Consider the following 13,549-nt stretch of genomic DNA (forward strand, 5'->3'; position numbering starts at 1 on the left):
TCTATTCCCTATCTTATTCAGCAAGCTTATTTATTACCATCACAACCTGGTTCAGCTCAATACTGTGTGACATGGGAATTTTCTTTAGCCCTCCTCATCCTCCCCAGCTCCACTTGTCTAGATCAACTCTGGGGTTCTACCTACTTTACCTTGCAGAAGCAGAACGTAATGCCTGTAATTCTAAACAACATTGCAGATCTAGTCCGCCACGGTCAATCCACTTAAAATCTGTTTTGAGAGTTGTCATGGGCTTGTTTTCTTTGGGCTGTTATAAGATTGCTATTATTCTGTGCATGTGTGTGTGTATGTGTTAGTTTTGTGCAGAATGGCTCATCTTTTGTGAAGCTGTTGGCTCTGGGATCGGTCCAAATGGCTGGCGTGGGACAATATCCAGCTCTTCCACCTCTCTCACCAGCCCTGAGCGATGTGCCGTACCGTGTCAATGAAATCACTGAGAAGAAGGAGCAATGCTGTGTCTCCTTGGCTGCAGGTGACTCTGTAGTCACCCATAGACAATCCTAAATATGTCACGAGTTGCACAGGTCACCAGAGTAAATTAATTATTGAGTGTTGCTAGCCGAATAGCCAAAGTGTCTGGGCTGCTAACATAGGATTGTGGGTTTAAACTTAACTATGACCAGGTACAGTGTTTAAGCTCTGTATTATCATTCTTGGCCTTGATGATTTCCTCCTACCATAGGTCTGCCACATTTCTCTGCTGGAATTTTTCGCTGCTGGGGTAGGGACACGTTCATCGCCCTGCGAGGACTGATGCTGGTCACCGGCCGTCACCTGGAGGCCAGGTACTGAATTCAGTTCATTTCTATAGCAATCAACTGAGACCAATGTGAAATAGACGTAAGAATCTTTAGGCACCTCACAATTTCATTTTGATTCAGGGACTTATCAGGAAATTATCACTCCATCTGGAATCATTTGAGAAAGATTTGTGATGCAACCGCTAATGGATTATTTATGCCCTTCTGCTAATATGGATGACCTCAGACTGAGAAAAAGGAAAATGATTTTATTCTTGAGTGACTAGTAGATTTCTTCCTTAGTTCTTTCTGTTTCTCTTCATCCTGCTTTACAGGAACATCATCCTGGCCTTTGCAGGAACACTGAGACATGGCTTGATCCCTAACCTGCTGGGAGAGGGTGTAGGGGCCCGTTTTAATTGCCGTGATGCAGTGTGGTGGTGGCTGCAGTGCATTCAGGACTACTGTAATATGGTGCCCAATGGCAATGACATCCTCCAAAGCCCCGTGTCCAGGATGTTCCCTACAGACGACTCAAAACCCCTGACACCTGGCACCGTGGTGAGCACACCACCAAAAAATCGTTTTCTTGGCCAGAGTCGTTTTTTTATATTGATTTCCACTAAAATATATTTTAAAAGTATACATTTATCCTTAAAACAGGATAAATCATTCTATTATGCTGACTTTGTTTTCATTTTTTCATGATATTTAATGAATAAAAAAGAACATTGATTTGAAATAGAAACCTGTTGTAACATTATAAATGTCTTTTCTGTAACATAATTAAATTTAACCTTGCTGAATTAAAGTATCAATTTCAGTAGTCATTCAAAATAGACTATTTAATGCTTTGTGAATGCACTCTATTAAAATTTTGGCTTCACTGTTAGCCAGATGTCACCAGTATTGCTTTGTTTTGATGATGCCGCAGGATCAGCTGCTGTATGAGGTCATTCATGAGGCCATGGCGCGCCACATGCAGGGTATTGAGTTCAGAGAGAGGAACGCTGGACCACAGATTGACCGCAACATGAGAGATGAAGGTAAAGCCTTTTGAAATAATTTTTAAACTTTTTTTTTTTTATTTGAAAAATGTATGAATCTCTTTTATTATGAACTTTCTCAGGCTTCAATATAGTGGCCAAGGTGAACCCCGACACTGGTTTTGTTTATGGTGGAAATCGGTTTAACTGCGGGACCTGGATGGACAAAATGGGAGAGAGCGAGAGGGCCCACAATAAAGGGATACCGGCTACACCCAGGCATGCACTGAAATCTCTTAAAGCCACATATACTCTATTTATAAGACACCATTTATAAGTGGATCTCTTTTCTTTGTCTCACATTCTATGTCTGTCCATGATTGAAAATGACTCTTTTGTTTCTAATGCAGAGATGGCTCAGCGGTAGAAATAGTGGGTCTGTGCAAATCTACATTGCGCTGGCTAGTGGAGCTACATAAGCAAGGGCTCTTTCCTTACAATACTATGACCATACACAAAGACGGTGAGCTCAGATGTCCCATACAGTGCTCATAACATTCGCTTTTTTACAAAACGTAGTCAGCTGCCTACCTTGACAGCATTTTAAGGCATCATCAAGTACACTCCCAATGCAAGTGATGTTACCTTCTAAGATACCTTTTATCATTTCCTCCAATTATGTGTGTGTGTATATTGTTTGTGAGCATGTCAAATCATAGGATGCTGCCTCTGCTTTGGAACAGAGCTAATATTTGTGACCGGTTCATTCTGTCATCCAGAACCTTTGATCAGAAATGTTTCTGTTATACCTGCAGGCAAGCAGCTCTCTGTGTCCTATGAAGAGTGGGACAGAAAAATCCAAGAGAACTTTGAGAAGATGTTCTATGTGTCTCGTGACCCAAATGACCCCAACGAGAAGCATCCTGAGCTGGTCCATAAGCAGGGGATTTACAAAGACAGCTACGGTGCCTCCAGCCCCTGGTGTGACTACCAGCTCCGACCCAACTTTACCATTGCCATGGTGGTGGTAAGGATTCCTTCTAAGTGTAACACACTAGGTCTTGATCAGATCTAAAAGATCAAAGATCCTTTCACTTCATTTTGTGTGAGCAGGAGTGCCGTAATATGGGAGGGTCATATAATTTTTAAATATAATATTATTTATTTGCTTGCTTGCTTATTTATTTTATATTTTAACATTTGGTGTATTTCATGTTTTATCCTAATTTTTAGCATTAATTAGAGCATTTAGAATCATTTATAGCTATTTTTGTGTTTTATGTTCAATTGATGTTATATGTAGCATCAATAAATACTTTGATCGGCAGTTTATTTAAATGAGATCATTCAAGTCAAGTATTTTATTTAAATGGGTGACATGATGAGTTTTTATATGGGTAAGAAAAAAATAATGCCATAATGCTCAAAAGTGCCTGTGAAAATCAATTATAGGGAGCAAATTATTGGTTAGTTACTAAAAGATTTATAGTTTATAATTTGTATATTTCTAATGGTTTCCCTTCCAAGGCTCCAGAGCTGTTTACCGTGGAGCGCGCTTGGGAAGCACTGAACGTTACAGAAGAGAAACTGCTTGGACCTCTTGGGATGAAGACCTTAGACCCAGAGTGAGATTCCATATTTTCCTATCGGCTTACATTATTATACTGCTTTTTTTATTATACCATTATTCCTGCTTCCTGTGAGTGACTCAAGATCATTTGTTTGAGTAGTGACATGGTTTACTGTGGCGTTTATGACAATTCTCTGGACAATGACAACCATAACCTTGCCAGGGGCTTCAACTACCATCAAGGCCCTGTAAGATCCATATATGTACTACTTCATCAGGACATTTTCAGCTTTTCAGTCTAAGGGATCACTTATCTTTTTGTTCATTTACCCTTATCAGGAGTGGCTCTGGCCTATTGGTTACTTCCTCCGTGCAAAGATCTACTTTGCTAAGAAGTTGGGCAAAGACACTTATGACAAAACAGTGTATTTGGTGAAGAATGTCCTCTCTCGCCATTATATCCACATGGAACGGTAAACATTGCATGAACAATTATTGCTCTTCAAAGCAAATTGGATTTTTAAATTACTGGTGCCATGAATAATGGCTGGTATAGTGCAAATAGTACCTCATAAAAACGAAACGTAGCAAATGAGATGAGTAAGTTCATAAAGATAACCTGTTCAATAATCCAGTTTATAGTGAGTCATAATTTCAATACCACTGTAGTCAACAAAATGCGGTTCCAACAACTGAGAAACTATGCAGACCGTTTTAAATGTGAATGGAACAATAAATGATTATAAAAACAGATTAAATCTTATGCTGTATTTGGAGATCTGATATATCTGTGTCTTGTTCCTCAGGTCATCCTGGAAGGGACTGCCAGAGCTCACCAATGAGAATGGCCAGTACTGCCCTTTTAGCTGTGAAACTCAGGCCTGGTCTCTTGCCGCTGTGCTTGAGATTCTTCATGACCTGTGAGCAGAGATGCTGTGCAATCTTGTTTGTGTGCTCTTTACTTCCAAAGGTCTGAGGGCACATCACCTCCCTGAGCTATAGTGTAAAGTACAAGACAACGTGCAGTAATGTTAATATGATAGCTCCTTGTTCCACTGTCTTCGCTCCCTCATCCAGCTTCTACTAGACTACTAGAGACTGTGAATTTGCCCTTAACTAAATTGAGGTGCATAGTCAAAATGTTGTTGTTCTTCTGTCAGAATATTCAGAACCTGTCTAGTATAACCTATAATTCACCCATTAACCCATTGTTAGTGCTGTAAGTTAATGTGTGATGTTAGTCCTTCTTTGCACACAAAAGTCTGCAAAAGTTGTTTGCATGTTTGAAATGACTGAATAGTTAGAAAAACTAAAAACAGGGATAAATGTGAAATAAAAAGCTTTAAAGACTGAGTATCTGGAAAATGTTATTTTTTAAACTTACTATAACTATAACTTTTTGTTTTTAATTCAGAAAGCGAAAGACACTTTTGTTGCCAGCTATTTATTTTATTACATGTTTAAAGTACTCGCATTCTCCACAATTATTGCATGGCTATATTCTATAAATAGTATACTAATCTTTTATCATCAAGTTTTATTACCTTTAATCTAAAACATCTGCATATTTTTCTATACAACTTATTTATACTTATCAAAGGTTGATCGGAGTAAAATTTAGTGCAAGGAGAATCACAGTGAGTTGCATCGCACTCAAATGTGGGTTTCTGTGGCAGGAATTCTGTCAGAAAAAAGAAAAGGAAAAAAAACATTCAAGCACCTGATGATTTGAAAATGAGAAAGCATGTATCTGAATACTCACTGGTAAAGTTTGTTGAGAACCAGCCAGTGGTCTCGTTGTAGATGTAGTGTTATTTGGAGGGGACTGATTGTGAATTGAACGAATTGTAGAGCTGTTCACCATGGTCCAGAAAACAGTATAGTCTCTGACAAATGTCACACTGTAAGGGCATTCAAATAATGGGAATTAGGATCAAGGAATTTGAATAATTTAAGAGACTGCAAAGTATAATTGGCTATTTAAACGAGTGTTAAATACATACAAAAACTGAACATCAACCAGGGAGGTGTTTGTCGGTGCTTCCCATGTAGCCTCAAACTGGGATTTCTTGACTGCAGATGCTTGGCTGAGAGTTGAATTCTGAGGGCCAAAACCAGAGTGTTTCCATGACTCATGCCTCCTTTTAGCACTAAAGGAGCTAATATTTAAATGTCTGCAATGAATACGAATGAGCAATGTAATACATTAACTCCATCTTAAAATAACAAAAAAGCACCTCTATATTAAAGCAGTCCATGGCACGGGATTGGACGGTATTTATTGATGTGAAGCGTCCCACTGCAGTTTTTCCATCCACCTCTCGAGCCTGTAACATGAAGCCTTGGAATTCGGAGACATTCTCCGCCGCCTGCAGGGTTACTAAGAGTTAAACACAGAGATGTGTGTTGACCTCTCCAGGCCTGTCAGCGTAACTCGAGTTGACCCCTGCTGCTTACATGATCATGAGCTTTCCATTATTGGGAAGTGATATAATGTGAAACCATGAAATTACTCTTGATAACACAGCGTAATTTTAACGGGTTAAGGTAGAATTCCAAATAAAAGTCTTTAAGAAGACCCATGAAATAAAGAAAAATGTGGCTTTTAGTCCATATCTATTAGTTTTGATGTCATCTATAGACCTTATTTAACCCTGCCTCTTTCCAGCGCTGCGCTCTGTCTTTCGGTTTGAATTTCCACAGCATGAAGATAAGATCTTACGGATTTATGAATGAACCGCTTGTTTTAAAATCTTCTTACATATTTTTTTTCCGGTGTAGTCTTATATATTAATGACTCATCCTGCACTGCACAGATTTTTGTCCAATCCGATGGTCTCTAGAATGGGAAAGTCCCTCCCTAAATACCAGGAGTTGGTGAAACTGAAGTCTAATTGGCTTTTTTTTTAAAGGGACAAGCCCTTCGATATGTCCAGTCAAAACTTCCTATTTCAATAGGAAATAAATCGGCATGGGAGAGAAAACTGTGCTTGTCAGTTTTTCAGAATCTAATTTGTTTAACAATGGGTGACCAATACACCTAATATCTAAAAACCTAAAGAAGAAGCACCAGTTAGAAACTGCCCCTCACCAGTGATGGTTTGTCCTGGTGTGAATGTGGGGCTGTTCACAGAGACTTTATAAGGAGAGCTGCTTGTCTGAGACTCAAAGTTAGAGTGATAGGGGGTCATGCTTTGACAGGAATCCTCCACTTGCCCATCAGGGAAAGATGTGAGCCCCCTCACACACACACACAAGAGCAGGAGAATGTAAACGTGCATCTAAAAAACAACAACATATGTTTATCTAACAGTAAATATAGATGTAATTACAGAAATGATTTGCAGCTGTAATTACATGCAGGTAAATGTAAGTACAATGTAAAAACGTGTATGTACACAAAAAGTGTTTTGTAACAAATCATTCATTTAAATGTTTGTACTTCGTTAAAGACACTTTTTGGTAACACTTTTGGAGAATGTGGTTCCGTCATTAATGAATAATTACACAGGAACAAATAAGTAACACAATATTAACATTCTAGTTACTACTATTAACTAACAAGAAGCTCGGATTAATTAATTAGTAAGTAATAGCACTCAGTTAAATGGGCTAGTTCACTATTAACTATTCAGTAACTACTATTATTTTCATAACTCCCAGAGGACTTCTAAGAACTACTAAATACAGGCTCATAATTAATGACAGTAATGTACAATGTATAATTTATTCTAAAGTAAAGATCATGGTAACCTATTAGTAATGACTTACCAAATCCTTCAGAAGGAATGTATTTGGAACAGTATTATAAAGTGAAAAGCATGATAACTCGGTATTTTTAAGCTATTTGTTATGATGCTGTGGAACCAATAAAATATGTTTAAAAAATGTATAATTTGCATGTTCTTCAGCTGTTAGATTCTCATTCAAAGACAGCAAAGTAAAACCTACTGTAAGAGTGAGAAGTTTGCCCCTCCAGAAACAGCCGTGATTGTAGAGTTGTTTGAAGCCTCTTTATTGACTATAAGGAAATTTCTATCTCATAAATACAGACTGAAAACAGATTGAATTTCATGTGGGTGTAAAAACTCTTTTGTATTTGTAATTGTGCATGCGTAATGTGTGTCGCAACTTTATATTGTGTTCTAGTTTCCCATGTACATTTATTGTGGTTGTGATTGGGACATTTACTCTCATTCATTTAGGTTTACCATAGAGCAAAGTTTGATTTAATCTATATTTAAACAAGTCAAAATTTCACTTATGCTGACTATATCCTAAAATGTATCTTACATTTTTTTTTTAATAAAAATAGAGAATATATTTTCAATTGTATACTTCCTAAAACTTTATACACCAGACAACGGTGTGAGTGTGAAAGTGGTTTAAAGGGTTACTAAACCCCTGGTCAGAGCCTGACTCCACCCACTGGCAATATTTGAAAATGCTGTAAAAGTGGGCAGAGCCCAGCGGAGGGTGGGTGTACCCCCGTCTCTCTGTAGGTAAAGGTGTGTTGAGCTGGTGCCTGCTTATTTCACGTAGTATCACAACATCCAATAGGAAAATTCAACTGCAGTAGCCACCGATCAGCCTGAAGCCGTTTTTACACCATATATTGTAGAATTAAAACACTTTATACCCAAATGTCAAACTTTATGATGCACATTCAGGTGATCTCTGTTAATTTTAGATAAGCACTCAACTCCACTCATCCATTTTTACACATTTAAGAAGTACAAAAGACATGAAAGAGTGAATATTTACATGCAGAAGAGATGCAAATGTTTTATTTCCTCATAATTCAAATATCTACTTTTATTTTTCACAATTCACCACTTTTATTTCCTCATTCAACACATATCCACTCCCTTTTCTTTATTGTTTTACGATAGCAATAAATGTTTTTTTTTAGCTCATTTACACTCCTGTTATCAAGAACATATAAAGCCCTCTTCTTCCTGACACAAATCAGATGACAGTGACATTTTCTGGAAAGCAACACAACATTGCTGTTTGGTTTTGTGAAGGTTGGTAACTCTTGGTTAAAACATTTATTGCTACAAAAATTGTGCACTTAACTTTATTGTTTTTATTAAAATGTCAATAATTGTCATTAGGAATATTTATATCTGTTATCTATATGCTATTAAAATTGAAAATCCATCTTTTTGATTTATTCTGTTTCAGATGCATGTACAGTTTCTCATCCTGGTTGTTGGGCTGAATCTTCATGCTATAACGGCATACAAAAATGGACAGGTGACTAAGGCATGCATGTCTATGACTCCTGGACATGACACTAACTTAACCTCTCCATTAGAACCTCCATATACTGTCACCTCAGGCGCCTCAAACTACACGGATGGTCAGGTGATCACAGGTTAGTAACAGCCCTATTCATCTGTAAAAACATGCATAAATTACATTTCATAAAACACAATCTGCAAACACATGCTTTTCTCAGAAATAACCACTTTTACGGTAACACTTTACAATAATGTTCATTAGTTAACATTAGTTAATGTATTAACCTTGACCTGACAATGAGCAATACATTTGTTACAATATTTATTAATCTTTGTTAGTTCACAGTGCATTAAGTAATGTTAACAAATACAACCTTTGATTTCAATAATGTATTAGTAAATGCTGAAATTAATATTCGCACGGGATTAGTATTATCTGGGGACCTCGTGTGAATTAGAAATTACCCACCCACATCTGAATTTTGTGTGGCTCATTCGCACGGGAAAAGCGAAGCCTGTGATTCTACTCGAATTTACCATAGGAATTTACTTACTTATCTCCCGGATATGATGTCAATAGGCTTGGAAATGTCTTGTCGTTATTATAGGTCTAGCTGTATGATATATCGTATACAGAAGAATGGGTAACACTTTAGAATAAGGTTCCTTCGTTAATGAATAACTACATAGGAACAAATGAGTAACACAATATTAACAATCTAGTACACTTGAGTCATTACACTTGTGTCATTACTAGTTAGTTACCATGATCTTCACTTTAGAATAAGGATCCAAATAATTAGTAATTCCTTTAGAAGTAACTTATGTAGTAACACTTGAGTCATTATTAGTTAGTTATGATCTTCACTTTAGAATACGTACCCAAATAATTAGTAATTCCCATACAAGTATGTAGTAACACTTGAGTCATTACAAGTTAACGTTAGTTACCATTATTCTTACAGTAGTTACTAATAAAAAAAAACAATCCTAAAGTGTAGAATATTCTAATCATTCACAAGATATTCACACACACACACACACACACACACACACACACACACACACACACACACACACACACACACACACACACACACACACACACAAACACAGTAGTTCCAGTAGTCACCATGACTCTATAGAGACATGCTATAGGAGGTCATCCTATAGAGGAAAGCCGGAAAATTAGCCACAGGACAAGTAAGGTCCCGACAACTGCTTTTAAAAATCCATTTCTTTAAAATTATTCAGTTGATAAATAATTCTCTAGGAGACAGGATAGGCTAATTAAGACAACATAAGTCTGCTATGCTATTACATATTGATAAAGTAAACAACCTTGTATTAGGCTAGTTTGCGGTAGCTAGCAGTTAACATGTTAATGTAGTGCTAGTCATTTGTCCTGCATTAGTTATTGGTTAGTTTTGCATGAATTATTAAACTTTTTCAGTAGTTCTCTGGGAAGTATAAAAAAATAGTGGTTATTGATAAGTTAGGGAACTTCTGATGGTTTTCAGCTTTCTCTTTCTGCAAATTATATAGTTGTGTATAGCGATATGACCCAGCACCCAAAATAGGCCTACTATCAAAACACTCCAATGCAGCGTCCATTATTTGCGAAAGCTGGATAAAAAGCGCACAGGAAACAAAAACCTTGTAAAAATTATAAATGACCCTGCCAAATCACAGAGATGCCGATTCGCACGGGACTAATATTATCACAGGACCTTGGTGTTCGGCAAAATATGGTAGGTCATTTGCGGGGGAATTTTTACTTTACAAATTACAGACATGGCCGATTGGCACGGGATTAAGATCACAGACAACCTCCGCAATTATTACAAATGACTAGAGATCACCAGGTAATAGGGCTTAAGATTAATTAATGCTGAAGAAGTATTGTTCATTCTTAGTTCATGTTAACTAAGGTTGTTAACTAATGAACCTTATTGTAAAGTGTTACCACTTTTCCTAACCTTTTTGACAATGATTTTTTTTAGCAACAATGTGGCTGTACAACTAATTTGTACTTATTTATTAATTTGTACAACTTAAATTATACTAAACTTAAAGAAATTAAGTTGAATCTCGTAAACAAAAACAAATTGAAATTAAATTATTGTGATGATTTTTTTTTTAGTGTGGAGTCTTGTTATCTTTTGTATTGGATGTATGTGTCAGTTTCCCTCAAGTTAACAGTTAAAATCATTGTTTTATTGTCAGTGACACTACAAGCAAATAACACTGGATTCAAGGGCTTTCTTCTTCAGGCCAGGGATGAGAAGGGTCCAGTAGGAACTTTCACAGTCATGGGAGACAATGCTCAATTACTCTCCTGTGGAACCCAGGTAAAAATGTTATTAGCCCTTTGATGCGCAAGCCATGGATACCCCTTCTAATGCGCAACATGGGTCTAAAAAGACCCATATTCATTTCCTATATTATTTCAGTCATGGCTGAATGTTTCTTTGCTGAATCTTTAAAATATATGTATTTTATCATTTGTTATTCCAGGTATTGATTAAATATCTTGTTTTTGATTTCCATAAATCATTATGTTTATGTTTCCTTTCTTACTTTATAAACAAACACAGTTTTTGTATTTCTACATCAATTTTACATACACGGGTCTACAATGACCCGTATTCATTTCCTATGTTATTTCAATCATGGCTGAGTGTTTCTTTGCTGAATCTTCAAAATATATGTATTTTATCGTACAAAAACTATTTTTATTCAAAAGTAAGAAAGTAAAAATAAAAATAAGGATTTGTGATGATCAAAAACAAGTTAATTGAGGAATACCTGGAATACTGAATGATGAAATTAATTTCTTGCAAAGATATAGAAAATTAAAACTCGTCGGGTCTATTTAGACCCATGTTGTGCATCAAAGGGTTAAAGGGACAGTGAACATTCCTGTCATTTGTTCACCCTCATGTCATTCCAAACTTCTATGACTTTGGGAAGCTTCCTTCAGTAAAGAAGTTTTGGCCTTGCATAACATAATTATAGCCTAAAGTGACTGGATATATATCTACATATAGCAAAGAAGGAATGAAGATAGGATTGTTGTTGATGTGAACCAGCATACTCTGTCTTTCAGGGTTCAGCTGTCAGTCATACTTCAGATGATGTCAAATCAACTATTGTGGCTCAGTGGAAAGCTCCCAACAGTAACAACAGAGATATTCACTTCAGGTAAAACTTATTAGAGGCCAAGCGCAGGCACCTATTGTATCTGTTAGGTTTCCTCCTTCTTCTTCTTCTTCTTCTGCTTTTGAGTCTATGGCAGCCCATAGAACCGCTTGCGGGAAAATTATGAAATTTGGCACACTGATAAAGGACAGTCTCAACATTAGCCACGGCAATTCTGGATTCTCTAACTCAATCCCTCAAGCACCACCAACTGACTTAGGTTTACGCAAATAACGTTTGAACCGTAGGCTGGAAAAAAAAACTCTTTTTCTCTGATTGGCTCAAGAAGATTCGAATGCACATCATGCAAATGATTTCATTTTCTGACATGAAAATTCTTCTGCTATTTGGAATTTTCTGAGAAAGCTTTTTCGAACTTGTCCAACACGGTTCGTCCACTTTTCACAGAAATTGGCTCAGATCATCTACATACCATGCAGACAATAAGTTATTAAAAGCTTTTTGATAAACCCAACCATTCTTAAATAACGTGCAAACGAATTTGACGAAGAGCACACGAAATTGGATGCAAGGATATATCTCTGCATTGCTTTAGTGTATTGCGATACACTATTCTTGGTAAATGCCATCACAAGCATGACCTGAGGCAATGTTTCGGTACAGCACAATATAGTGGTTAGGAGATGTAAAAAATGGCTAAGTTTGCTTATACAGTTTGCCCAAATATCATAAAACGGTTCTCTTTTTTTTTTTTTACTGCATCATGCCGAGACAAACGGTTTTCCCATAGCAGCAATTTTGGGCATTGGCCATTTTGAAGATTGTCATAAAATGCTTTATTTTCTGAACACATTAGTGTATCGTTATGCTACTCGTTATGTGTCATCAGGACCATGTCCTGAAGGTTCTCAATGAAATTTTAATGAAACTGGTCTTGGTAGATTCCTTGAGTCAAACTGATCGAACTTGCTGTCCGCCATTTTGAATTTACTTCTTGAACTCATCCTAGATTGTTGGTCTGATTTTCAAAAAGAAAATTCTCAGATCATCTTTAGACTATGCTGGCCAAATGTTATTACAACCTTTTTGGTTGAACAAACCGTTCTTGAATAAACACATCAACGAAATTGTTGGCATGGTGCCAAGCTGATTCTGAGGCTGATTCTGATCTCTGCAATGCTTTGGCATATTGACACCAAACTATACATGTCATTGTCTCCTCACACTAACCACACAACATCAATTTGGTAACAGCGGCACCTATTGGTCAAAAGTGATAAGCAATTTAATCATATTTCAAGTGATTAATCATATTTCAAGCATTTTTAAACATTGCATTCATAATGCAGCAATTGAGGATTTCCCTTCCCTTGCCTCATTACCCTTACACACTGAAAGATGCTTTCAACAAATAATTATGAAATGCAGTGCTTTTTTCAGGTAACTGCTTTTTCCTGCTGTCATTTCAAATGTAAATGGATTTAATTGGTTTTTGCAGGGCAACATTTGTGCAGAATTTCTCTCTCTTCTGGGTTGGTGTTCAAAGTGATTCTGTTAGATTTCTGGTAACAAATCCTCCAAACGTGACAGTCTCCCCACCGAACGTGACAGTCTCCACAACCAAAGTGACAGTCTCCACAACCAATGCAACAGTCTCCACAACCAACGCAACAGTCTCCACAACCAAAGCAACAGTCTCCACACCTATCCAAACAACTGCCGATAGTCCATCAATATCTCTCACATGGTGTCTTCTTTTTCTACCTCTGCTGGCAATTATTTAAAAAAAACTGGACAAAATCCTTAATTAGATATTGTAATATAAAA

At 36.9% G+C, this 13,549-nt stretch overlaps 2 protein-coding genes across 6 annotated transcripts in view; both read left to right on the forward strand.

Moving 5' to 3' along the window:
- Positions 1-4,667, forward strand: part of agla (amylo-alpha-1, 6-glucosidase, 4-alpha-glucanotransferase a) — a 29,438-nt gene extending 24,771 nt beyond the window's left edge. For all 5 annotated transcript variants that reach the window (XM_077225552.1, XM_077225562.1, XM_077225571.1 and 2 more), the window contains 11 exons: positions 315-490; positions 701-803; positions 1,094-1,319; positions 1,693-1,804; positions 1,888-2,023; positions 2,155-2,267; positions 2,560-2,771; positions 3,272-3,369; positions 3,475-3,562; positions 3,654-3,787; positions 4,121-4,667. In XM_077225552.1, coding sequence (XP_077081667.1) covers positions 315-490; positions 701-803; positions 1,094-1,319; positions 1,693-1,804; positions 1,888-2,023; positions 2,155-2,267; positions 2,560-2,771; positions 3,272-3,369; positions 3,475-3,562; positions 3,654-3,787; positions 4,121-4,238 — 1,516 coding nt within the window. In that variant the 3' untranslated portion in view covers positions 4,239-4,667. The remainder of the gene's footprint in view (positions 1-314; positions 491-700; positions 804-1,093; positions 1,320-1,692; positions 1,805-1,887; positions 2,024-2,154; positions 2,268-2,559; positions 2,772-3,271; positions 3,370-3,474; positions 3,563-3,653; positions 3,788-4,120) is intronic.
- A 3,647-nt stretch (positions 4,668-8,314) lies between these two features.
- LOC143736512 (putative defense protein 3) lies at positions 8,315-13,524 on the forward strand. Its single transcript, XM_077227239.1, has 5 exons — positions 8,315-8,341; positions 8,502-8,694; positions 10,787-10,911; positions 11,670-11,764; positions 13,221-13,524. The coding sequence occupies exons 2-5, from the start codon at positions 8,502-8,504 to the stop codon at positions 13,504-13,506; spliced, it is 699 nt and encodes a 232-aa protein (XP_077083354.1). The 5' UTR covers positions 8,315-8,341; the 3' UTR covers positions 13,507-13,524.
- The last annotated feature ends 25 nt before the right edge of the window (positions 13,525-13,549 follow it).

This window comes from Siphateles boraxobius, unplaced genomic scaffold, assembly GCF_051911475.1.
Source record: "Siphateles boraxobius isolate OS27281-9 unplaced genomic scaffold, OSU_SipBor_1 1, whole genome shotgun sequence".
Classification (NCBI taxonomy): domain Eukaryota; kingdom Metazoa; phylum Chordata; class Actinopteri; order Cypriniformes; family Leuciscidae; genus Siphateles; species Siphateles boraxobius.

Coding starts and splice junctions, on each gene's coding strand:
- LOC143736512 (XM_077227239.1), top strand. CDS start 8,502: ATGCATGTACAGTTTCTCATCCTGGTTGTTGGGCTGAATCTTCATGCT. Junction 10,912..11,669: donor TACTCTCCTGTGGAACCCAG/GTAAAAATGTTA, acceptor TCTGTCTTTCAG/GGTTCAGCTGTCAGTCATAC. Junction 11,765..13,220: donor AACAGAGATATTCACTTCAG/GTAAAACTTATT, acceptor TGGTTTTTGCAG/GGCAACATTTGTGCAGAATT.